We start from the raw sequence: 27158 nt of genomic DNA, 5'->3' as shown, positions 1-27158 counted from the left end.
GTGGTCAGAGTTTTTCTGGTAGCAACTCCAATCAGGGGATCTCTAAATGATGGTTTAGAGAAAGTAACTTAACTGATTGGGTACTGTATCATTACTCCAATTTGGCCCCTCCCTTTAGTTAGACAAAGAAAATGCTGGATATGCCATGTGGCTGCAGAGCACCTTAGCCCCCCCCCCCAAGCCAGGAGGACATAGAATTTAGTAATATTCAAGGAGAATTAGATACAAAGATAAAGTTAATTATATCAAATACCTGAATCTGTTCCTGCGGAATTTCAATTACATAAAAGAAGCCTACTGTAACTGTAAAAATATAAATTAGTTTTTAATCTCAACGTTTCCTGATACTGATCACCATTGGAGTCTCCCAGAAGCCTAGCTCTCGGCTATTACAGGAACTCTTCAACACTTCTAAATATATTCACTCTCCATTGCCATCACATGGAAGGATCTATAACTATTCTTATTGGAGGACACTAACTTTACTTTGCTTTTATTTACTGTTAGCCATTGCTGTTTCTTTGGAACTTTACTTAATATATCTTGCCTGGATTATATTCTATTTTCCTGGAGGTTTTCTGTACTACCAAAGGAACTTAGGAAGAATGCAGGGTTGACTTTCCCCCAAGTCCGAGATGAAGCTCTCCAATTAGAAGGGGAAATGGGGGCAGAGACAAATGTAGACATTATAAGGGCTACCGTTCAGCAGGTCCAGGGGCAGCCGTCAGAGTTGCAAAAATGGCAGCAAACAATGGAGGCTGCCTTCCTAAGCATGCAGAAGCAGATGAGCGAGCTTCAAGCTACCCTCACCCAGCCTCGCTCATGGGAAAACGGGAGAACGACATACGGCCCATGCCGCACCGACCGCTTCACGAATGATGGGAAGCCTATATGCGGTATCTGTCAATTTCCAGGACATATTGGACGTAACTGTAGGCAAGGAAGGCCAGAAACAGGAAGAGTCCCCCCGGACCCCTGCCAGTGGACAACATCAAGGTGCTGGGTCCCCAAACTAGTCTGGTCCACTGTTGGGAGCCAAACAGTGGATAACGGTATAAACCCAGGCTCAAACCAGACATTACAACAGTCAAGTAGAATTGTAGGTGACTACATGCTAGTAGATATAGCCATTGAAGATATCCCTGCCACCTCCTTAATCGACACTGGCTCGCAAGTCACCACTCTCTCAGAGAAATTTTTCAAGCAATATTTGATGGACTTTTATTCATTTTACATTCTGTGCCTTTATATTGCTTAAGGATTTGTTGTGTTGTGTGTGTGTGTGTGAGTGCAAAGTGGCCACCTGTGAGCAACCAAACTGTAAGTCAAATCATTCCTTTATTTTTCATTAAACTGGACCCCGCATTTCAATCCCCTCCTACCCATGTAAGAATAACTATATTCATATTTCATATATTGGACTCTTCAGTTACATATATATGAGTCTTACTGTTAAATCTTTTGTTTCAATACAGTTCTCTCTATAGTATATATACTTAGCCAGCTACACACTGTTTCTTTGTGTCATTTTTGAAGTGTTCATCTGTCTTCATACTGATGGGACACTAGTTATTAAACCTCCAGTCAACCCAAAGTGTGTAACATCCCTTACAATAATAAGATATAAATAATTTGTTTGCCGCAAGTTTTCCTTCTGATGACAACTTTGTCCAGTTCTGTGACTTCCAAATTCATTGTTTACGAACACCATAGGCTTAGGCTAGGTCATAGTATAACCCAATGATATACATAGTACAGAACGTAGTAGATACAAGACATACGTCACAGCTTCATACTGTACGTACTGTGAAGCCATGACACTGAAAGACGGCAATGAAATATTCTGCGAAACAGCGTACATTCCACCTACCACATAAACACTACACACCGACTCAAAGCAACTTTAAGTTGTAAACTGATTTTTGTCAGTGACCAATCCCAATGGGAGTTAAGAGTGTAAAATGGTTCGCTATCTGCACGTTTATTATGTCAAGGGACTTTTCATGTGCGGAGGTTGTTCAATAACTTCACGGAGCATTTGTAAACAAACAGCAAAACCATTTAAATTCTACTTATTATAGGGAACAGTTTGAGCATACGAGGTACGTGGCTTGATGGCTTTCATAAATATCTTGTGTTCATATATCTTGTGTTCATATATTAACCAATTAACCAATTAAAAAAGAACATCATGATGGCTTGGGTAGATACAGGCAACACACAGCTATAGTACTAGCCCCAAAGGTAGACTACTAACAATAAATATGTCAATATCCCCATCTGATATTAAAATATGAGAGCAATCATTACTGCAATATATATAACTTTTACAAGTTGCAACCACTATATTTCAAGATATTAAAGTTCATAAGTTAATGACCACGACCCCTTTAAAATTGATATGCAGAAAATCAAAACCACATTACACGATTATTCTGTCATTTGGTCAAACATTTTCGACAAAAAAGCATGCAGAGTTGGTTAGGCTTCACTGTGTCATACACTAACAACAGTAGGATAATATTAGGTTTGTTAATACAAAACCATGAAGAAAAAATTGTTTCGTGTCAAAATTCCAATACATTTAAGGTGGCCAAACACTTCCTATAGTATTTCTTGTTGCATGTTCTACATGCCATCGGTCATAATTCGAAAAATTAGAACAATTTAAGGAGTTTTGAGACAAGGTTGCCGTTATTGCTACCATGATTTGTTGCTAACAGTTTTAAGACTTTCACCTAACACCAGTTGGAAGATACATGCTTTGTCAACCTTTGAGTTTCATTGAGTGAAAGATCCCTTTGATTTAAGCAGTGTTATGGAGTAATAGTGCTATTTTGCGTGTCCCATTCTGCTGCTAAAACACAAGATAAATAATTGGGAAAATGTACTTATCGAGTGGCAGCTCAAAGTTGCAGGGAGGTACTGCATAGGCTAAGGACTCACGCATGCCAACCTACTGTATAGTACATGCCTAAGCAAGTTTTTAAATACAAATTGAAAGTTTTGATCAATTGGGTTAATTGTGTTCTTTTAGAATGCAGTTTGCAGGTAGTTACAATGTTATTTAATATATTACTATAAAATGGCCCTCGCAAACAAAAAAAGGAGCCCCTGCACTGGCAGTCACAAATAGCCCCCCTTATTTTTTTTTTAATTCTGACCCTGCGTACACTTGTATTACATGATATATGTTTCGACGTAAAATATATCTTATTTAACCCTTAATTGAACATATATCATACTACATATATCATACTACCATTACTACCATTATGTTTTACCATTCAATAGTGGAATGATGATGCTTTGGATCATCTCCGAGCTGAACTAGATTGTACAGATTGGAATATGTTCGTGGAGGCCAGCAGAGACATAGATGAACTAACACATACAATAAGCGACTATATTTACTTTTGTGTGGAGAGAACTATTCCTACAAATAACAATAAACCATGGATCACATAAAAGAGTCAAAGATGTCATCAATAAGAAGAAATGACTTTTTGGGAAAGGAGATCCGGAAAGATTAAAGCTTCCAGATTAAAGCAAGTGCAATTTGAACTTAAACGGGTAATCAAGGAAGAGAAGGCCGCTTATCGTGACAAAATGGAAGGATATTTCACTGACAACAACATGAAGCGTGTCTGGGAAGGGATGCGCCTGACGAGTGGATACACAAATGAAACTAACTCTTACCAACTACCTGCTGCTACAGTCGATTATGCAAATGAACTGAATTATTTTTATAACCGTTTTGACAATCATGATTTTTCTACGAAGCATATTAATCTGCAAGGACTGCTTACTGATTTTAACTGCAACCTAGTGGTGACTGAGAACGACGTACGTCAGTTTCCGTTGTCAGTTTTCTAAGTTACATTCATCAAAGGCTGCCGAGCCTGATCATCTCTCATCACGGGTATTAAAACATTGTGCAATAGAACTGGCTAATATTTTCACTGTTATATACAATCAGTCTTTTAAGGTTGGACATATTCCCTCTTTATGGAAACAATCGTGTGTTATACCTATTCCTAAAAAATCAGTAATATCATGTATGAATGACTTGCTCCCTGTAGCACTCACGTTCGTGCCAATGAAGGTATATGAGCATTTATTTTTAAAACATTTTAAACCTTACATAACTCCTTTTCTATACAATTTGCAATTTGCATTTACAAATTACAATTCTGGTCGCAGCTGTGAAGATGCCATCCTTGTGATCCTTCACAGGCTATACTCTCACTTAGAACATTCTGGTAATTCTGCACGGGTCATGTTTTTCGATTTTTCCTCTGCCTTAAATACTATTCAACCCCATAATTTAGTATCTATACTCTTAAAAATGGACATCCCCGATGGTTTAATTAAATGGATTATGACGTACCTTACCAACCGTACACAGTTTGTGAAACTTAGTCCCACCTGCCGTTCAGATACTATTATGTCCAATACAGGAGCCCCTCAAGGGACTGTCCTGGCTCCTTTTCTTTTCTCAGTATACACGTCTGATTACAGATCTCTGTCGGAGAGGTGCCCTCTCATCAAGTTTGCGGATGATACCGCCATGGCTGGACTCATACATGGACATGATGATAGGGCATACCTCCGCCAAATGCAATCATTCGTGGACTACTGTGACTCTAACTTTGTACAATTAAATGTCTCTAAAACAAAAGAAATGGTCATCACTTGAGACAATGTTATTCCACCACCGCCTGTAATTATTAAAGAGAATGAGGTAGAACGTGTGTCTACCTATAAATATCTGCAAGTGGTTTTCAACGATACATTGACTTGGACGGATCATGTTGACGTCCTGGTTAGAAAGTTGAATTTGAGATACTATTGTCTGAGGAAAATGTCACTTTTCAATGTACGTACGGAAATTTTAGATATGTTCTATAATGCTACCATCTGTGGCGTTTGGAGATACTGCCTCATTTGTTGGGGTGGTAACTTTAGTAAGACAGAAAGGGGTTGTGTTGACAACACCATTATAAAATCTGAAATATTAGTAGGGGGGTCTCAGTTTGCTGTTGATTTTGTCTACCAGTGTCTCCTACAGTCCAAGCTCAACTCTGTTTGGGACGACTGTAGTCACCTATTTCATGTTCAACTCCATGACAGATTAATAGATAGGGGCATTGGTAGACTAAGACTTCCTCAACTGAAGACTAACCGGCACCGCAATTCATTTATCCCTCGTGCAATTAAACTTTACAACAGCAATTTGAGTAGTTAGGTGGTTGCCTAGTCCTTGGATGGGTAGGCTCTCTGACTTTAACTATTTAACTTGATCTTACCTTATTAAGTTATTAATTGTAAATATGAATATAGTTTTATATATATTTTTGTATTTCTTATAATGTGCGAGTATGGAAATATCTGATTTTATAGAGCAATAAAGTTTTACTTACTTACTTAACAACTTTTCATACGTTTTTGTACAGTATTTGTTCATCAGCATGTGCCGACCGATGTCTCTAGACATACCTCTGTAGAAATCCCCAACTCCTTCTAAACTTCCAATGTCTCCTCCTTTTCAGGGTGTCTCTTCTCCAGCTCTTGTGGATAATAGTTCTGGACGGACACTGAAACAACAACAAAATAAGAAACAAAGACTGAACATTTGAAGTTGATGAAGAAGTACATGTTTATAGTGAGGTTCCTGTCAATGTTTTCTGTGAAGAGTCTTCACTAAATGTTTGTTTTTGATATCGATTTCATTTCCATCACTATTAATACAATTGTTAACCAAAGGGTGCAGTGCAATGAAATCAAAGGATGACTGATTGCTCTATTCATATATTGCTGTTCATTCAATCATTTTAGTATTAACAACATGCAAGGTATGAACATAACTGTTTGAACTTGATTTATTTTGCCACCTAGCATTGGAGAAAGGATATGTGAATGGGAGGTGATAAGGCAAGTGACTTCATGTTTTCTGATTAGGTTCCTCAGTCTTCAATAACAGTGGAAATTTAGTTTCAGTTGTGCTGCAACAGACAACTAAGTACAGCAATGAAGCTCACCTGCAATGTTTTCTAATTTCTTGCTTTGATGGGTCCTCCTTGGCTCCAATGACAGACATGGCTCTTCTATGGTTCTCAATATCCTTGGGGTCTACAATGAAGAAAATACTTGAGAATAACCTCATGAACAACCATATGCAGGGTGGGCTGATGAGGTGCATGCTTTGGAAATCTGACAGAGGTAGTGGAAGCTATCAAGCAATTAGACTATGTCTTCCTAATAGTTCAGTGTGCAGGCACTGTGTGTGGCTCACAACTTTGGCAGCTAACACCTCCACGCCAGCACTTGGGCCACTGCCTGAAGTAAGAATGTGACTTTTTGATGGCTTCTTGTGACGTCTTGTTGAACATTGTGAGGCAAAATCACACCAATTGTCCACCCAGGCTTCTGAATCATAGTCTGCTCAGATACGTCATACTCTCCAAATGGAGACCGACTGCCTTGTCCAAAGTAAACTGAGCTGTAACTTTCTGCACAGACAGTATGTTCAATATGTAAATACTATGTATGGGCCCTCTTGTACCTTAGTTGATTAAGTTCTTATATTTCTTTGCATACTTCTGTAGGAGAACAGCCAGACCTCCATAGCTGGTCACATTTGCAAGCAGCTTTTATATAGGTCATCAGGGCAGGGAAAATGTTCTGCAGGGTCTGTGGCAGTAATTTCAAGTATCCTGGTTGGTCACATGCCCATGGCGAGCATTTGCACTTCTTACATTGCAGAGTGCTGGCTATTCTGTAGTACTGTCCTGGTATTGGAAGGCCTGTGTATCCTCCACAAGTCCCTACATACATGGGACCCAAGCAAACATGGAACCCAAGCAAATGAAAACAAGTTACCTCCGGGCCCCATATAAGCATAGGATGCAACCAGAACTCGTCAGGTTTTGAAAGTTCTGATAAATGCGTGCTTGAAGCTCTCTAGGTGGTGGTGTTCTCAACAGAGAAGCTTGCTACTTTGACAGCTGAAGATAATCCACAGTACCAGGAAGGAGTCTAAACCTCCTCATTTCTGCTTTCATCCATCTCTCCTGGGATGGGCTAACAATTGTTTGTCAAGTCGGACTAATCTAAACATGGGATTGTCCATGAACTATACATTTGCTGTCTGATCCATTTACTGTACTATATATATCAGCTCATGATATCATAATACATCCTCTTGTGAAACCTGTCAAAGCCAAGCAGTCTAAATCCGTGGTCCCCTGTCTCAGTAGCCTTGAGGTATGCCTGCTTGCCTGCAAGAATTATCTCATGTGTTGTTCTGCAACTTTCAAAAGATGATGTATATTTCACAAAATGCATCAATGTTTGCACAGTTGCCCTCTTTGCCTCCAGCTCAGTCTTCTCAGGACCCGGACACTTCTTGTTTCCTCCATAGGTGCATGGCATACCTGATATAATTCTCAAGTACCCATTAAATGGTTTTGCTGTAGAATTGACCTCTCTGAAGCTTGAAGTGGCCCAGGAGTGTTGTGCGGTCATGCTCCACTATTCCAGTTCTATTCACCTCCTCTGGGGACTTGACTGTAGGGAAAGGTACTGTAGTCGGGCATCCTTATACCTCTTTTCAGCATCTTCTGCTGCTGCAGATGGTTTCATAATCACTTCACCATTTTCTGTTAGTTGGATTAGACATTGTATCTATTGAGGAGCAAAGTAAATAGATATTGCAAAATGGGGTAAACAATAAATGATGAGCACAATTACATCTACTTTTATTAACAAGAGTATCCGACACAACAATGACTGTGAAGCTTTACTGGTCTGAATGTGTACTTCAGTCTCATTTCTCTGTGACACTGTCTCTGTTATTTCCTGAATTTGGTCCACTGTGAGATGAACACATCACAGCCGTTGGTACTGGTTTAGATTTTGCATCCACTTTCTTCCCTATTTTGGCTTTCTTTGCAATTTTAGCTCTTGAACTTTTTTGTGACCTGTATGTCTAATCTGAGCAAGAGCAGATGTAGGATTGACCTCTTATTGTGGACTGTGTGCTCTTCATAATTGGGATACAGGTTTCAAACCAGAGGCGAGGGCATCCATAACCATCATTGTCCTCAGGACTTTTATGAGCAGGTCAACTGAGTAACAAACAATTAAGTACAATATCTTACAGACTTTTATCTCGATGCCATGCTAGCGAAGGATTTATATCTGGATTGCTTACCGTGTGGTAGGGCTGTAACGGTTAAACGGTTAACCGGTTAACCGACCGAACGGCCGGATAAACGTCCGCCGTACATCGTATAAGTTTAACCGTTTTTGTAATGCCAATTACGCAGTCGCAACGGCGCGTCTTCACATCACTTTGTTCCCGAAATAGACCGCAACATTTGCTTGCCGAAAATCACGTAACAATTGCAAACTTTATCACGCATCCATACAAAGATTTTTAAGATCGGCGGTACGACTGATGGGATTACCAAGCGGTAAGTGACCCATGAAGCGCCTATTGTTACCCCATTCGACAACGTGGCGAGTCTGCATCTAATCCTTTCAAATTTATATTGTATTAAAGTAGTAAACGTTTTCTTTCGTATGAAGTTGACTTCAGTTCAGTCAACTTCAGTGTTCCCTCTAAGGTGCGGGATTCCATTCAACTGACTCAGTAATCCCACAAAGAAAACATTTGTCTGCTGGAAATCCCCGCATCGTTTTCTTGCATTCGTGATAAGTTTATACTCAATGCACAACGTATTCACTTGATTGTATAGAGAAAAACACTCTGAAAATCAATAGAGAAATTACCAATTGTGTACGAAAGGTAAACTGGTACACCTTCAAATATTACGAAAGATCGAGCAAAACACTTTCGATTAATTCACGCGAAACTGGCATGTCGTGCTAAATGTTACAATGTCATGTAAACAAGGCTCTAGTACACCCATTTATGAATAAAACGTAAGAACACATCTGGTGTTAAGCGGGGGAAAAAGTATTTTCTAGAATTTCCAAAATTACGGAGAAAATAATATCCTACCATAGTTAAGTGTATAGCAAATAGCCTAACCACCTCGTCGGTTACGGATCTCATGTAACTACAAAAACACAACTAATTGTATATTGCAAAATTGACGTTTTCTACAAGCACATGGAAACAATATTTAGCATTTAGTTAATCATGCCGAGTGGCCTTAAACATGTGATTACAAGGTTTACTTTCATGTATCATGGGGAATAGATTGTTTTGTTCATGCGGAGGACTCAGTTGGCTGTTTTACTTACCTAACTGTTAATACGGGGATCATATTTTACCTACTTTTCTTAAACGTCTAAGATAATAATTCGCATAACTTTACCGAACCTTAACTGACTGACCTTATTAATTCTAGACCATGAAACGTTCTTTGGCAACATGCCAAAAAATGTTAACAAACAGGTGTTAGACAGGGGAAGAGCTCATAGTTGTTTGGCAAGGTACCTTGGAAAATGTAGCCTACCGTAGATGTAGTATAGTGCAAGCTATTCATTGTTAGGCAGTCTAGAAACGGGACTTTGCCGAACGTTGTTTGTTTCATAATATCGCATGTTTTGTAAGTTAAACTTTTTAAAGATTGTAAGACAGATAAATCTCCTTTCATTTTATAACATTATGGCTAATCTAACTTGTCATTTCAAAATTTTCATCAGTTTCGTGACAATTTAAATTCAAAAAGTTTTCAGTATTTTGCATCCACAGCTGCGAATATTTTATCGCCAGACACGCCACGACCCCACCGGGGGACTACCCCACGCCATTATGCTACACGTGCTAATTGTGTTCGCTGCGCGAACTCCATTGGGAAATCGACAGGGTGTTCGCGTGAAATTTAACAATGTTTTCCACACTGCCTCCCTACCCTCTGCCTACCCCGCCACAATGCACAAATTAAATATATTTGTGACCCATTGTTGTACTTGTAATTGCGTAGGCCTAGCCCTACTACCGTACACTTCTGTAGTAATCGCTTCCTAACAACCGACTTTCCTAACCTTGGCCTAGCTGGTGAAAGCCTTGTAGTCGTACACTCCATATGATCGCGAACTTCAATACACAATGCCAATATTAAGTAGGCCTAGTAATATTAGGCTTATAACTGCCATACAATGCCTACGCTATTACAGTAGGGGCTACGCAATTAACGAAGAAATATTTGCTTCAAAAATCTCTGTAACAGTTACCGATGAACTGAAAAGAGAAGCAAAAATCTGTTGAAAACTTCATGAAAACGCGCGATTCGTCTTTTTCAATGTAACGATCGTCAAAACTAAGCAAATACAACCAAATTCTTGACATACGCGTTACGAAAAAAAACGATACTTGCAGCGCTACTTTGAGAATGTACTTCCGAATCAAAAGTGGTGGCGCTCTTTCGGAATTATAATCTGAGCTTTATAACTCTGATTTTCGGCTCTTATTTCGAGCCAACAACACGGGTTACGTTTAAACGTTAACCGTTCGGTTAATAGAAACGGTTAACCGGTTAGTGAATTAACCGGAATGACTCAGCCCTACCGTGTGGTGAACAATTCAAATGGATTAGTTATCTCATATGAGATTAACTTCATTTGCATCACAGGACTTGCCATAAATATATAAAGAGATTGACATTTAGTGGTTCTTCTGGATGCCCATTTCACTTCTGCAGGAAAGCAGGTGTATGTATGTGAGGTTTCTACTGTGATTATCAACACATCTTAAGTATTAAACATCTTATGCAAGCATTCACTCCATCAAATTGAAAGCATGAGTTTAAAACATATTCATCAACACTATTTAACTTACAAGTCAGTAATCCTTTCCTTCTTTCTCATTCTAATTTTGTGGTTGTCCTGGAAGGAATGGGCAAGGGTTGTACTAGTCAACTTAACAGCCAATACAGACATGTACAGTGTCCATTGCTTTTTCCCTTATGTTTGGTCTACCTTGCCTTAGGTTAGTTATTGTGCAGTCTGCATTTATCAGCATGTACCTACCAATATCACTCTACTTTACATACCTCTGTGGGTCGTTGACAAGAGCATCCAACACAACTACTGGGTGTAGTGTGTTCATCCACAATGACTCATCCTTTCCAGGACATTTGAAGCTTTGCTGGTCTGAATGTGTACTTCAGTCTCCTTTCTCCATTTGTGACACACCTCCATTTCTTCAAATTTTAATTCCTTCTCCAGTCTCCAGACTGCTACATCAAACATCTAGACATCAACTATCAAGAGTATCCATACACCTCTGTATATTATTAAAACATGGTGCTCTTCTAACATCAGCTTAGATCAAAAGCAGTTTACATTTACATGTCTTGCTAAAGGATCCCTATTCTTCTTGTGGAAAAAAAAGTTATGCAATCTAGCCTTGGGCGAAACACAGGGATTGATAAGATGCACCAGTATGTTAGGATCTGTGTTGCCCAATGACAAGTTTATATTCAGGTAAAAAGCGTCATGAAATGCTCTCCAGGTATTCTGCACGGCCGATGAAATACCATCCAGTAAAATTTAGCACTTCCTTTATCATCTTGTAAGCCCAGCTTGAGTCCACAATATCTGAAAAGAAACAATGTCATAAATTGTTGACTTAAGCTTCTCCAAAAAGAAAAACCTGTTTGAACTAATCATGTTCTGCTTGGCACTAATTGTTACACTGCATAGAAAGATTAAAAACTCTCTGTGATGCCAAGAGTAACAAATAATGAATAAAACTAAGAACCAGCAAGCCAGTGGGCTTATTGTGATTCCTTGCCAATTGAGATTATAATCCCAAGCTTTCGTCATTGTTGATTAAATTGATCAGCAAGGTTCTTTCACTGACTGTGGACCTACCTACTAAATACATTAACTTACCATGTTTACAAGCTATTTTTTAGCAAAAATCAACTCAAGCCCTGCCCTTTAATAAATGTGCATAATATCACATTGAACATACATTATCATTTACCCGCTATCTACCAAACACCTTCACACAAAGTATGATTCAATTCTGAAAATGTTTACATTTGACCCAGTGACCTCATTAATATTCTTGATATGATCACCAAAATCAAAAGGGCTCTTCTAATCACTATGGCGCATATATATATATACCAAGTATGACATCAATCCAACTTGCCGTTGTTCAGTTACCGTGTTTACAAGCTATTTTAGTGAAAATTAACTTAAGCCCTGCCCCCTAATAAATATGCATCATATCAACAGGAACATATATTACCATGTACCCACTATCTACTACCACATATAATACCGAGTTTGAATAAATTCTGAATCTGGGTTGCAGAGTTAAAAGCATTTGGAGATTTTCATATTTGACCCCGTGACCTCACTATTATTCATGAGATGAGCACCAAAATCAATAGGGTTCATCTACTCACTATGCTGCAGATATGTGCCAAGTATGCCTTCAATCCAAATTGTTTCTTAGTCAGTTACTGTGTTTACAAGCTATTTTAGTGAAAATCAACTTAACCCCAGCCCCCTAATTAGTATGCATAATATCAAGTTGAACATATATCACCATGTATCAGCTATCTACAACACATTAACACCAATAATGAATAAATTCTGACTTTCGTTTGCAGGGTTATTAGCAGTTGGAGATATTTACGTTTGGCCCGTGACCTCATTATTATTTATGAGATGAGCACCAAACTCAATAGGGTTCATCTACTCACTATGGCGCATCTATGTACCAAGTATGACTTCAAACCAACTTGTTGCTGTTCAGTTACAGTGTTTACAAGCTACTTTAGTGAAAATAAACTTAAGCCCTGCCCCCTAGTAAATATGCATAATATCAACTTGAAAATATATCACCATGTACCTGCTATCTACCAACATATTATTACCAAGTATAAATAAATTCTGAGTTTTGGTTGTGGAGTAATTACCGATTAGGTAGAACCGATTATTACGTTCCACATAAAGGATTGTATTTTTCCGCGCTTTTGATTCACCACAACCACAACGGGAGAAGAATGTAGATCATTCGATTCAATGATATTCAAAGCCAGGAAAGGTGCACTTATCTACCGCGTAAGGGTTTTCATAAGTCTCTCACGCTAGTTTGCACTTATGCTTTTCGATTTACTATCCAGTTTTGGCAGTTAACAACACACAGTATAACTGCGATAAGCTTAGTGGGTTGACGTAATTATTTTATATTTTCACTTCACTTCTTGCATCTAACAAAACCTCCTGTTATCCATGTTTAATGACTGATAAGAAACAATTATTGTCTTGACTATAAAAAAAAAAACCAAAAAACTTTGGCCATTTGACAAAGTAACAATTTTTTCTTTCATTACCTTGTCAATAACTTCATGATTAACATCACTACTTACATTGCACTGCCGCCACTGCTTATGTTTGCTCTCCACCTCTATTGGATTAGACCATATAAATATCCAATTTAGCTATTAAACAATTTTACTACTACTATCTATAATGCCGGCCAGGGTTCGCATTACCCGCGGGATTGCGCAATTCCCGCATTTTGATCGCATTTGGAATAAACTTTTAGTGAAAATCCACTTGCGATTGTTATTTCAGTTATCCCATCGATAATCCATAAGTAAAATGTAATTGTCAGTCTTTCCTTCTAAGAAATAAACGAATGAAAACATAATAATTGTGAAAATTCTTTCAATTTCTTCCACATGGTAGCCTAGATCACCACACTAAGTCAATGGGGAAATCTATCCTAACCATCTTTTCAATCACTGAAATTGTGCTGCAGTTATAAGATACCCATGGAATACTTTCATTATTGCTTTGTCTTCAACCACATGGTAGCCTAACACCACACTAAGTCAATGTGGAAATCTAGCGTAACCATCTGTTTATTCGCTGGAATTGCAGACCTGTCAACTCTCCCTGTTTTACCGGGAGACTCCCGGTTTTTACCCGAATCTCCCGGCCACCCGGTTTCATATTCTCTCCCGGTTTTTAATGTTTCATCACTTGCGAAATTTCTGAAAATAGCCAACAGTCAGTCCTATGCCTATCGCGTAATAAGTGTAATTTAAAAATAGATTGTTTACAAACATGTTACGAATGACACAGTGCTGTGTGGGACTCTCAACCAATTTCATGCTGCTTTGTCAGTAGTTCTCAGACTTCGCCTAATGTCTGCACACACTTTACCTGCGTCCTCTTCGATGCTAGGTGAATATCACATCTTAAACTACGAGTTAAGAAACGGCTGTTTCAAACATCACATGAATTATTTCGGCGACTTTAATCCTATTCATTGAGTACAATAGCATAACCTGCGTATAAACTCGTACAGGGATTATACAAGGTGTCTACGCAGCAATTTTTTTGTCAACGATTTTATACGCGATAATAATACTTGTTTAAAGAGGTTATGAAGTGAAAATTTTTCATGTCTTGGAATGGTTTATCTACATTACTACAACACCACCCATGCACAACTTTCCGTAAATACGGCTTCAAACGCCAGAAATTCGCTGTCACAGTATTCCCTAGAGACCTCTCGAGCTGCCACTCGTAAAAAAAAGCAAAGCTGCCCACCGCAGTTCATCTGACATCATCAAAGGAACCCTTTCAGCCAAAGCCGACACCCCGCTGTTTACCGATACGGCGTTACACAGTTTACTACATGTAACCACAACACTCTTCTCATCAATTGAAAATGTCTTCTCCCGAATCTTCCGATTCCGAGGAAATAGGACTCCACCTCTCAGGACATTCGTAAGCTTTGACTAAAATTATTTTCTTGAGGAAGAAGAGGAAATAGTTTTGAGGGTGATGAAGATAATATCGGTGTTTTTCCCTATCAATTGAGCCCCTTGTAGAAGAATTGTAAAACGATCCTGATGGCCGAGACGCCTCGCTGCCGAGCGAAGTCCCCGAGCAGAACGGTTGGACGACCCTGAACCGAAACTGGTCGGTTGAGCATAAATAAAACCACCGTTATTAAGACCTTCATATGATTCAAATTATCTCGAATGTTGATGATCCTGCTACTTAACTTCGTAGCGAAGCTCCTAGAATTTTGTGTCTTACAGTGCAAGGAAAATGTGACATTCTGTTACAGTGCAACCCTATAATAGTACTGGTAACATGGCCCTAGACCTAACTAATAGACGTTGTATAACAGGCTAGCCCGTGTAATTGTATCATCCAACTGTTACGTAAAATCACAACACAACGCCAGTTTTACCACAAAAGAAAACTTGCAGATCTAGAATTGATTGTTCTCAAACCAACTGGCTTTAAGTTTTGTGCAAAATATTAGGTAACCAACAAAATATCATCATTTGCTGTATCAAGGAGGCCTAGGCTATGGTCATAACAAGTAATTTGGTAACAGTATAGGCCTACAGTCACTCATAACGTTGTGTATGTGTAGTGTTTTGAGCGAGTCGTGTTCAAATTCTTCGATTTCTGTCATCTTTTGAAAAAGCTTGCAGTAGAAATCCGTCTTTACTTGTGGTGGAGCAACCTGATACCACATATCGGCTCCGCATATTTAACAGTAACGAGATAAATTTACGTAAAAACAAAACTCCAAACACTAAATCTCAATTACTACGGAGCGCTGCAACAGTGTAATGTTGTGTGTTCTCAGACGTTTAAGAATGTAAACATAGCGTCTCGGAAGTGAGCTGAGTTCCTCGACTGACGTCACGCCGCATTACCGTAAATACAACAATTTTTCGAAAGGTTTTATTACCCTCGAATTTTTGATCGTTTATTCCTCGAGGATGCAAGCTTCGTTTGACACAAATTGGGTATCATTGGAAAGCTACGAGTATACAGAATACGATGAGAAAGAATTTTTTTTCCATTTCATAACCTCTTTAAACGTCTTTATACTATCCTGTGCGCATACACATGTCCAGTCATACATGAGCCATACTCAAGACTATTTATTTAGGAGTATTTATATAATTTCAGTTGAAAATTACCTACCTCCCTATTTTCCCCTTATTCTCTCGGTTTTTTGGCCCTGAAAAATGTTATTCCTTTATTTTGGGGTCAAACAGGTTGACAGGTCTGAAATTGTGACACAGTTATAAGATATCCATGTGGAATATTTTTATTATTGCTGTTAACTTCGACCACATCGTATCCTAACACCACACTAAGTCAATGGTAAAATCTTGCCTTACAATCGGTTTGCCCCGACCCCACCCCCCCAAAATAAACACACTTTGCGAAGGATTTGGGTAATAAATAAGGAACCGGGTGGTACCGCGTCGGATGGGTTCCCTTGGTAATTATCATTTTTGTACGCTGTAACCGAAGAAATGTTTTACGTCCACAAAACTATCACACAGAGCACATTTTCATGAGTAGGCTAGAAAATTCAATTGGGCATTGCACACTGTAAGGCTTGGCATATCATTTGATAGATGCCACCTTTTCTCATGAATGTCGGTCTTTGGAAAAGCCTAGGCTAGTAGGGCTAGTGTTTACACAGATCCAAATATCGGGAACCGAGTACCGAGAGACATTACACATAGGGAATCTCGGTACCCGAAAAAAAAAATTGTTTACCCTCGTGTATCACAATTTTCAAGAAATTACATATTGGATGCTATAATAAATGATTTATATTCTTTTCTGACAATGTTTTCATGTTCAAATACATAGGTGTAAGCAAAGGTATAAAACCTTCCTCAATTATTTCTATTTACTTTTTTCTTTCATTAACTTGTTAATAACTTCAAATAATTAACAACACTACTAACGTCGCACTGCTGCCGCTGCTTATGCTTGCTCTTCACGTCTATTGGATCAGGCCATATAAATATCCGATGTAGTTCTTAAACAGTTGTTACTACTACTAGTACTATCTAGTATGCAGGCCCAGAGTTCGCATTTAGTCACAACATTGTGCCAGTCGCGCAGTTTGAACGCATTTAGAATAAACGTTCTGTAAAATGCCACTTGTGATTATTTTTTTTAGCTATCCCTTCTATAATCCATTAACATCTCATAAAATTCCTTGTCAGCATTTCCTTCTACAGTATGAAATACCTTGTCAGCATTTCCTTCTACAGTATGAAATAAACAAACAAATAATAGTTGTGGATTTTCTTTTAATTTCTTCCACATGGTAGCCTAACACCACACTAAATCAATGAGCAATCTAGCTAAGCCTAACCATCTGTTTGTTCGCTGAAATTGTGACACAGTTATAAGAATATTCATGGAATACATCCATAATTGCTGTTACGTTCGACCACATGGTAGCCTAACAGTAACACCACACTAAGTCAATGGGAAATCTGCCTAATCATCAGTTTGCAAAATAAAAAAATTCACACTTTGCATAGAATTCGGGTAATAAATTAGGAACCAGGTTGTATCGCGTTGGGTGGGTGCCTTCTTTATTGCTGTTATTTTCGACCACATGACAGCCTAACACTACACTAATTCAATGGGAAATCTGCCTAACCGTCGGTTTGCAAGAAAAACAAAAAAAAAACACTTTGAGTAGGATTCAGGTAATAAACTAGAAAGGTAGTATCGCATTACTAGCTAGGGCTATGTTTCTTTTCCAGTTAATGACTGACAAAAATCGGTATGCAACTCAACTCCGGAAAACTTACCTTTCCTATCCATGAGCAACCATCTGTGATAACAGTTCATTGACATATGCAGACCACACCCAACGTGCATCACAAGCAATAATCCTTTCACGTATTATAGTGTGGCCTAGCCTCCGTTCAGCTTGATTGACAGTACGCCTACTGTAGCCTAGGCCTAACTTTAATTAGGCCTAGACTAAGTTAGACTTTAACACAAATCGGCGCTGAGCAATATCTAATTCTTTTTGAAAGATATTTATCTTACACAAATTCTCAACAACTGTCTGCAAAAGACAAAATTTTCTATTATCAAGCTCGGTGACAGCTCCATGGTTAGACGAAAACGTGTTGTGCTCAGAGTCAGAATGAGCAGTCAACAATTCGGCAAACCCTGAAAACAGTTCTTACACGAATTACAGTACAGTCATGGTTAACACAGCACTTGTGTGCATGCGCAGTTCATTTTCGTCTATTTCCACAACCTGCTTCAGGTTTATGATTTGGCAAAATTCATTCAAATTTTCCTTCTTACAACATTATGTTCAACCAGAAATGTCAAATTATATGTAACGGCAAAGTGAATCATGGGGCCTGCATGTATAGGGTCTCATTTATTTCACAAAAGGGAATCGTGCCTGCGTATCCTAAAGAAGCAATAATGAAATCAAATTTTCACGCAATTTCACGGATGGTCCAACCATGACTGCTTTTGTTACTCTAGTCGTAGCAAAATTCTGAGAAGAAACATGTACCAGTGAGGAGCCTGATCCAACTACCACGTAAAAGGGAAGTTGAGTGCGTAATAGAATTTCTGCAAATTCAGGTGTAGAACAGAATTCTGCTGTTTTCGATGACCAATATTATATATTTGCGTTTCCAATTCCAAAATGAATAATTCATAAGTGCTGCATTGCATCATTGTATTTATGGAATAATCTATGAGATGCAAACTTTAGCAATTCCTTACAGCACGGTAATATTCTACGAAGTAACAAATCTTTATTTTTTTACTACTTTGTGGTCATTGCAGCATGTGTAGCATGACACATGGCTAAGAGGGAGATTGAAATGAAGCAAGGCAGGTAATAAAGGAGAAACATAAGTTCTATACTTTGGGTTGCTTTATTGTCGTGGTCTCTGCTAAATGCTTTTAACTAGAAGATGTAAGAATATTAGACTGTTCAATATTTCAAATACACACTTCTTTTACACTTAAATATGAAAATAAAAGCTTTGCATCGATGAAAAGATGAAGCCTGGCAGTATCATTTGTTTTGCACTTGCCCATCCATAATTAAATTCTTTTAGACTTATCACAGGTTATTAACTTTGGTAAAGTGTAGAAAAGTTGGTTGGAAAAATCCCAGATTCGACCTTTTACGGATAAAAGTTAAAATAATGGACGGAGTACCTTTAAAAGCTGCTTTATAGATTTCTATAAAAAAAAACTCCACAACCACATTACTGCTAACTTCCTTGGCAAGATGAGTAAATGACCATTTAAAAAAACAAGTTAATCAAACTTAAGAAAAGAGAGGAAAATTTTTTAAAATGTTGTTGTTCTTCTAGGATAGCTACTGTAAAGGAAATCACCTTAACATATGAAATTGACAAATTGCATGTAAATGTGTCAGGGATTAAATTTCTGCAGACACCTATAAACAACATTTCATTAAAGAACGCAACTAGTGAAAAATGACCGAACCATGTATCCCTTCGCATTTCAGAGAGTGCTGTCTAGCACATCACATGAAAGGCATATAACTTGAGCCTAATGCAAGGACTGACACATGCTCATTACACATTCATTTTGGTGACGTTCAAAGTTAATTTACTTTCTATTTACAATGGTTTCTCACGTGATAAGGCAGGATTTTGTTCTTTTACGCTCAATGAATCATTTTCAAGAATTTGAGACAAATTATGTGACATGTCCACATACCTTTAAGATAATGTACATGTGCAGTAACAGTAAGCTTAAAACTTGAAATTCATCCTTGAATTTGTGCTATAAAAATAAAAGAATGTGGTCAGACTAATGATGGAATGGTCCCAAACGATGATATGAGTGGTACATTTTAACAAATAGGCATACCACATACTAAACTCCCACTATTAGTGGTAAGAGAGTGGAAAACAATCAACCAAAGTAAACCATTGCCCATCCATGTGAGAAAATGACATCCTTGCATACTTCTAAAGAATCCCATGTAGGTACTGAATGCAAAGTTTAATAGAACACAAATTCAAGTTATGTTCTCTTTTTTCAATTATACAATTAAATTTGGCTTGAACTATTCTTCTTTTGTTTACATCACACTGAATGGCCCCTGGACATTAATCCCACCCCCCTCTTAAATTAAAATATTAATATAATTTGCCCCAATTGTTCTTAATGTGATACACCTACATACAAAATAATAGATAAGTCCAAATATGAGATGATTCCAAGCGTCGTTTCTTGAGATACCGTGTTTACAAAGTAGGAGTCACAAACACACCAAACACGCACATTCCCATACACACATACATATGGGTATTTCTATAAACCTGGGGTCCAATAGTGTGACGTGGATCCAAAATTTCAATGTCCTTCAATTAAGATGAAATTTTACTTTTTGATAGAGTTATTATGTGGGTTTTAAAAAATAACAGTGAAGAAGTAAAAAAAAAAGTGCACCTATAGGTTAACAATAGTAATGCAAACCAATATGACGAAAAAAACCAACATAACAGGGACACCAAAATCCGAACCTGTCAACAGGGGGAAAGTGACATGCCTATAGGTTACACTGCCTCTGTTATCTGTTTTGCACTAGGTTTTAGATGACTTTCAACAATAAAAAAGCTTTAAGGAGAAATGAGTTTCATTCAAAAGAAAATTGCAAAAAAAAAAATGACAACATGCTATTTTCCGAAAGCAGAAAGTGCTTTTTTTAAAACCATTTTTATTACAGCACAATAAACTCAACAGAGTGGAATGAACAGTCCCTAATATAACACTATCAATCATACCTACATATTAAAACCACAAAGGACCACCAACACACCCAAGGTTTTCTGTAGTGCAAGTTCTAATACCGCGAGTTGTATGGAAGTAGGAAAAAACTTAAGCATAACGGGGACACCAAAATTTAGTGTCCCCTGTAATGAACAACAGTTAATGATTAACAGACGAACAAATAATTTTATCAAATCTGAAATATTTTAAAAGTCAATTATTCATGCACAGGAATACATCCAGTGTCCAATAGTTCAGAAAACTGTATGACTAGCATAGTAAACAATCTGACAAGGTGCCACACATTTATTCAAATCTCAAACATTTCACAAGAAAAAAAAGCTAGAAAAGGTAAATCCAAAAACAATCTGACAAGGTGCCTCACATTTATTCAAATCTCAAACCATTTCACAAGAATAAAACTAGAAAAGGTGAATCCAATATTTAACAAGGTGAAGCTTTGACAAGAAAGAAGAAATGTTCAAAATGAAGGCCTTCAAAGTTACTTGATTGAACAATTGTTATCAAGTGAAACCTGATCCAGTTCATTGTGGCAAAATTCATACACATGCCCTTTGCTCCAGAGACACTGATGGTGGAGACAAAACGCAAATGTCCGACAATGGATGAAGGTGACAAAGTTCATTGGTAGACTGGAAGGACCCACTCTTTCGCCGTTGCAAGAATTTCAGTCCAACTTGGCTGTTAGCGATGGCTTGAACCTGGAATAAGAAGATAAGACGAGCATATTACTTTCAGGAATGATCTCCACATTATGAAGCATAATTTAGCTGCCAAAATGGAGAATTTTGTGTGCATCAGGCAAATATTGACTCAACCATACTCACCAAGTAGACAAAGTTCTTCTTGCCAGTAGCAAAATTGATAGCTACGTAGGACCCCACCTGGAGCCTGTAAAGGAAAATTACTTTGAGTGTGATTATCTTAGAATATATTTTCGGTAACAAAGTGACCTAGATTTGTACGTTTATCAACTCTGTGCTGGACAAGGTTGAGTAGAGTATGGAGGTTTTACCTCCATGAGTAGAGGCACATGTTGTGGATGGGCAAGGACTGCTTTCTTGATAAGTCAACTGACAAGTTTTAAGATTAATGTGCTAAGACACAGATGGAGCTTCAATATTCTCATAAACAAACCTAATCTATGACTCCACGAAAAGATTCCACGAAAGGTTTATCCATGATGAGGCAAACAAGTTATTAGTGAAAAATAGGTTACAGAATACAGTATATAAAATATATATAAAATATGGATCTCAATTCCACTAAGTTTTGTCTTTTTAACCTAGAGTAGGCCTATTACTTTAGACCCTAACACAGTGACAGTGCTACCGTAGGCTAGTTGTTTCAAACAAAGTTCCTATCGATAGTACATACAGTGGTAATGGTAATGCCATTGATACTCTCAATTTGGGGCCTAGACTATATGTCCATCTGTTTTGGATAATAATTGGTTAAAAATTGCCATAGCGTTCCAATCACATTCCGCTCTTACAAATTAAAAATCGGGCTGATGTAGTATAGCAGTTACAATTTATTTTATTGGTTTTAACGCCGTTTCTGACATATTTTGTGACCCACGTTAAAACTTTGGTGACTGGGTTGTAGTTTCGCGAAACTTTCAAACGTTATTTTTAAGAGCGTATTTGTTGATATTGTACGCATGTTTTGACATTATCGTACATATCTCGAATAGAAAATAAATTTATCAGCATTTTTGCACAACAAAAAGAAACTTTGTCCTCTTTTTCTACATTTTGCCGTTTCGCGAAATTACCGTAGGCTACATCTTATATTCGAATGTAGCCTAAGCTTAGGCCTAGCCTAACGTTAGTTTAAACTGTTAGTGTTACCAACGAGGTAAATGAATCTGGAGGATTCATGTCTATTGGGTGCGCGCGTACCATGTATGGAGGGTCATGTGATGTGTTCCAGGGTGGTACTATACTGATATTTCTCTGTAGCAGTTCGAGAACAGTGTTAGTGACTTCGTGAAAGATTGGTCCGTTCGGACATGGGAACTAACGGCATAAGAAGGTACTGGTACTTCAGGCCTACGAAATAGTGCTAATATGCTAACGTTCAACCTTATTCTCTTGAATGAAGGCAGGCTTTCTACATAATAGATCTTACTTATTAATACAGCTCTAGGAGCAAGCTTTGTCTCATATGGCCTAACGTTATTACTACACGCTATAAGTGAATGTAGAAATGGGAAATGTGTGGAAATGTTTAGTTCAGTGCAACCACGGAATTCTCCATGGAACAGAGCCTAATGCTGCTCGACGGGAATATAGCTATCACGTTAGGCTACAGGCACGGTTATTGCTAGGTAACGGGTGTCGTCTGCTGCTCTAAGCACGCAAACTCATTTACGTACTAGTTGGGTGAAATCATCATGCGTAATAGGGAGAGTAGTATATTAGTACCACCCTGGAACACATCACATGACCCTCCATACATGGTACGCGCGTACGCGCGTATTTACTGTGTGATAGTTTCTCCAGATTCATTTACCTCGTTGAGTGTTACCATAACGGAGTACACCAATGTAAAATGGTGTCCCCTTGACAGCAATTGGCCAATTAATGAATCAACCATTTAAAAAAGTCTCAAAAATCAAATTTATCGATAGATTAACTTTTTATTTAGGTCGTAATTTTAAAATGAAACATTACTTTAATATTTGCACACTCACTTTTCTGGAACTCAACGGGGTTTGCGGCTTCGACGTAACGAAAATACCATCGTAACGCTGGGGTAGATAGGGGACACAAATTTTCTTCGGTGCATTGATCGATGTAGCGCTGGAGTTATATATGATTGTATATGCCTGCAGACGACGTCTAGGACTTATGAATGACGTCATTCATTCATAAAACTATGGGATGTGTTTTTTCACAAATGACGTAGCCTTGAAATTTACCAACGTTACGAGGTCTGAGGGACACGAAACTTTTACGAATTTTCGGGTCGTTGAAGACAACATTTTTGAGCTAGCTTGAACATCCAAAATAGGCCTATGGAGAAGGGATAAGTTGGTTGTTAATGTCTGATCGTACATCGCGATGCTTGTACATGCACACAGGTTCACACAGGCAATCATTTATCAATTTACCAACGTTACAGGGTGGACACGAAAATGTTACGTTGGGCATGCACATTTCAATACTTCGTCATAAACGAGTGGGGACGAAAAAAATACTGAAACTTTGTCAACTTCAACTCTTATTCATGTATTAACTTGTAGTAAATCTGCAAATGAACTTGAGACAAAATGAACAGTGAGAAATGTTACCAAAGTTAACATGTGTAAATGTCACAGTTGGTACTAAAAATTGTGGGGGACACAAAGGGAAACTTGCACTTAAAGAAAAAAAACGACAAGAGATTTAAACTTTTTTTATATTTAATTATACTCCCTATACAGTAAACTATGAAATGCAACTAGACATCAGGATATTGAAGTGGTAATTTGCAAGTGATTGGATAGTATTTGTGCATAGTGTGTGGAAACCCTATTGGACCCCAGGTTTATAGAAATACCCATATACATACACGCCAACATTACTACAAGGGTTACAATTTTGTCGGAATCAAAAACGACTGCAAGGAAAAGCAAAAGACAATCCTGGAATACTTGCAGATTTGCTCAGTCTTTATTCTGCTTAGCCAATTTAGCCTGAGCAGCTTCTGCTCTTTGTTTGGCTAGAAATTCGTCTTTGGAAACCTGTCCCGGAGCATCGGGACAATACCTCTTTCCTCTAAATTGGGTGTGTCCTGTCGAGCTCATCCCTTTGCCACATACACGGCACGAATATTCCTTCCTAGGAAGTTTGGCAGTTCCGGGAGCCAGGGTCTGGGCCAGAGCTTGCGCTTTCCTCTTGCGCCACTCTGTGGTTCTTGACACTTTCGCAGGGGGTGCGACTCCAGGTGCCTCTGCAGCTGTACTTGAACCTGAAAAATTCAATTGTAAAATTACACAGTAGTTGTTGTTATATTTGTTATGACATAAATTCTTAAGTTTAACCAAATGTGATTGTCACAATTGGTTAACTGACATGTAAAAGCAATTGCATGTGCAGGGAATGGAAGAGAGGATATTAGGCAGGATACGACTTGATAAAGAAATCATTGCTTGAATGGGCACACATGTCTATTTAAAAGATTCCTGCAAATATATCTCAATTACAGTGTCATTCAGGTCAAGGTTGTAGTATGGAAGGTTCAGGGCCTTATATTAAAGTAGATGTTCTCAATGTGATATCACATGGAGAAATGTTTGCCAATTTGCATGGCTGTAGAAAGAGGAATTGGGCTCACAAAATGAAATTTCTATTGAAACAGGCTTCACTAGACTGGTGTCTGCTATATCCTAAGCCTTGTTGCAAACAGTCCCGTTTAACAAACTGCAAGCTTTTCAGTACTCAGTGTCCCAGGACAAAGTGATGTGCACAATATGCTATAGGGTACTTTATTGTGCTTCAGAAAAACACTTTGTTTTCATTGCAAACATTTACCAAAGAACCGTAAAACTCATTACCTGATGTAGATGGCACATTTTTTCTTCTGACATTTGCCAGACCAGTCCTGTCCTCTGGTTCAGGAAACTGAAAGGGGATTAGTGGAGACACTGGTCTGGACGGTCCTTCCTTCGCCGGTGGGAGAGGTTGTTCCGCAGGGACACGGGACGGTGGTAGTTGACGTCCCTGCAGGAGCATGGTGACTTCATCTCTCCTCATCTTTTCTTTAAACCATCGTGTCAGCGTTGCTTCATTCAGATGTAACAACACCAATTCTGTCCCCTCGAGAAGGTCTTCACTGTTGAGAAGCCGTTGGCGGACCTTGTTATACTCCGAGAGGATGAGCCTCCATCTCGAAGTATACCCGTCATCCTTTCTTGCCTGTGGTATTTTCTCACAGAGAAGAATACACAGGGCTTCGACAACCCGGCTTTTGTTGGGATATGATGCTGGTGATCCAGCAGACAAGAAGCATCTATCAAGAAAAGAGGAGGAAAAAGGAATGTCATATTAATGTGTGTCAAGTAGTTACTTTTTGATGCAATTGTTGTCCTCAGCTAAGACATGTCCACTGGAATATATGTTAACATTCTCACCTTTTGACTACCTCAGCACCCACATAACCATGCTTAGACCTGGCAAACCGTCCTCTCGATGCCTTCATTCGCAGTCTATATGTCAGAGGCTGCTTGTCAAAGTCAGCGAGGTCATCATACAATTTTATGATCTTCTTGGCGTCTGACGAGGTAAGGCTGATTCCCTTTAGGTCCAGCAGCGCCTGGGCCAATGCTGCAACCTTCTCCGAGCCTGGGATGCCCCGTGAATCAGTGCTGACATCTTCAACACAGTCATGGTCAGCTGCATCCCTCAAAGCTGCAGGATCCTCCTCAACGACATCCTCTTGATCACCATCCTGTAAAAGGAGAGACACAACATAGTTGCTTTACATGTAATGTGTGGATAAAACGAATTTCACTTTCTTTTTCTTCTCCTTTACACCTCTAGCTATATCCTGATAAGTTATTAAAGAGTGTAGCTAACCTGTTTGTCTGTGAATGGTGGGTCTGGAATAGGGAAACTATGGTCAAGAGCACTTTCCATCCTTTCATCTGTTGCAGCCCCTTGCTCATCCTCAAACCCCTCGTCAATCTGTGCCATTAGCTCGTCGCCTGCATCCGGCAAGACCAAGCCACTCTGTTTGTAGAGGTATTCAACACCTGCAAAGAATGTCAACATTTAAGGAAGTAATTACTCATAACAGTTTGATATACTTCACATGCATCTAAAAATATGAACATTAGCCACTACCAAAGGAGGTTTATTTTCTCCAATGTTTTCTTCAGTATCAATAATGACATAACATCACAAGATTAACAAAAAAGCATAGCCATTTCCACTTCACCATTTCAACGAGATCTGGGAGCTTCCCAAACATCGAGATCAATGTAGGTGTCTCCTTCCAAAAACAGCAGAGGAAGTAGCTGCTCACTGACCTTTTGACTGAATTTTAAAACAAAGACCTCATCATAAAATAGGACTAACTTGAATCTGCATGTGTGCAAACGTAAGCATTCAGTACATGTAGAATTCTTTGCATCTACAGAAATGAGACCTTGCATGTGAATGATTTCTTACCAATAGTCTCTCCAGTGTACTCTGCTGGATTTAAAGCCTGTGGAATTATTTTCTTCCCGTGGATTTGCTGGCTCAAGGCGTTAACCTTTGTTGACAACCTGAGGTCGAAAGTCCGTAGGTGACCGCTGTCTGCCTGTGCTGATGTTGCAGCCCTGAGTAAATTCCAGCGGTATAGCCCATCCAAAAGGAATGCTTGAAAGTTGACGGCATTTGCTGATGTACCTGGGATGAGCCTTGCAAGGTGCAAATGTAAACTCTCAAGGGAAGTAGTGCCCCTTCCACACCTGTAGGTAGCTAAGGAACTGCCCCCTTTTGAGATGGTTCCTGTTTGTGTATACAGTTGAACACCTAGAAGTACAATTTGGAAAGATGATGATAAAACATACAATTCTG

General features: G+C 38.6%; 1 protein-coding gene across 5 annotated transcripts in view; it reads right to left on the bottom strand.

Moving 5' to 3' along the window:
* Positions 1 to 2983: 2983 nt before the first annotated feature.
* The window catches only part of LOC139967417 (uncharacterized), a 31408-nt gene continuing 7233 nt past the window's right edge, over positions 2984 to 27158 (bottom strand). The window contains exons 10-20 of one of the 5 annotated variants that reach the window (XM_071971192.1): positions 26766 to 27113; positions 26172 to 26347; positions 25727 to 26043; positions 25151 to 25605; positions 23306 to 24564; positions 21435 to 21498; positions 17607 to 21308; positions 11028 to 11574; positions 6883 to 7686; positions 6042 to 6132; positions 2984 to 5597 (exon numbers count right to left, since the gene is read on the bottom strand). In XM_071971192.1, the coding sequence (XP_071827293.1) occupies positions 24260 to 24564; positions 25151 to 25605; positions 25727 to 26043; positions 26172 to 26347; positions 26766 to 27113 (1601 nt within the window). In that variant the 3' untranslated portion in view covers positions 2984 to 5597; positions 6042 to 6132; positions 6883 to 7686; ... (2 more) ...; positions 21435 to 21498; positions 23306 to 24259. Of the gene's footprint in view, positions 5598 to 6041; positions 7687 to 11027; positions 11575 to 17606; positions 21309 to 21434; positions 21499 to 23305; positions 24565 to 25150; positions 25606 to 25726; positions 26044 to 26171; positions 26348 to 26765; positions 27114 to 27158 lie in introns of all 5 variants that reach the window. The other 4 variants (XM_071971174.1, XM_071971202.1, XM_071971184.1 and 1 more) reach the window with 4 other exon arrangements.

Source organism: Apostichopus japonicus, chromosome 1, assembly GCF_037975245.1.
Source record: "Apostichopus japonicus isolate 1M-3 chromosome 1, ASM3797524v1, whole genome shotgun sequence".
NCBI classification, from domain to species: domain Eukaryota; kingdom Metazoa; phylum Echinodermata; class Holothuroidea; order Aspidochirotida; family Stichopodidae; genus Apostichopus; species Apostichopus japonicus.
This window is presented reverse-complemented; position numbering and strand designations above follow the sequence as displayed.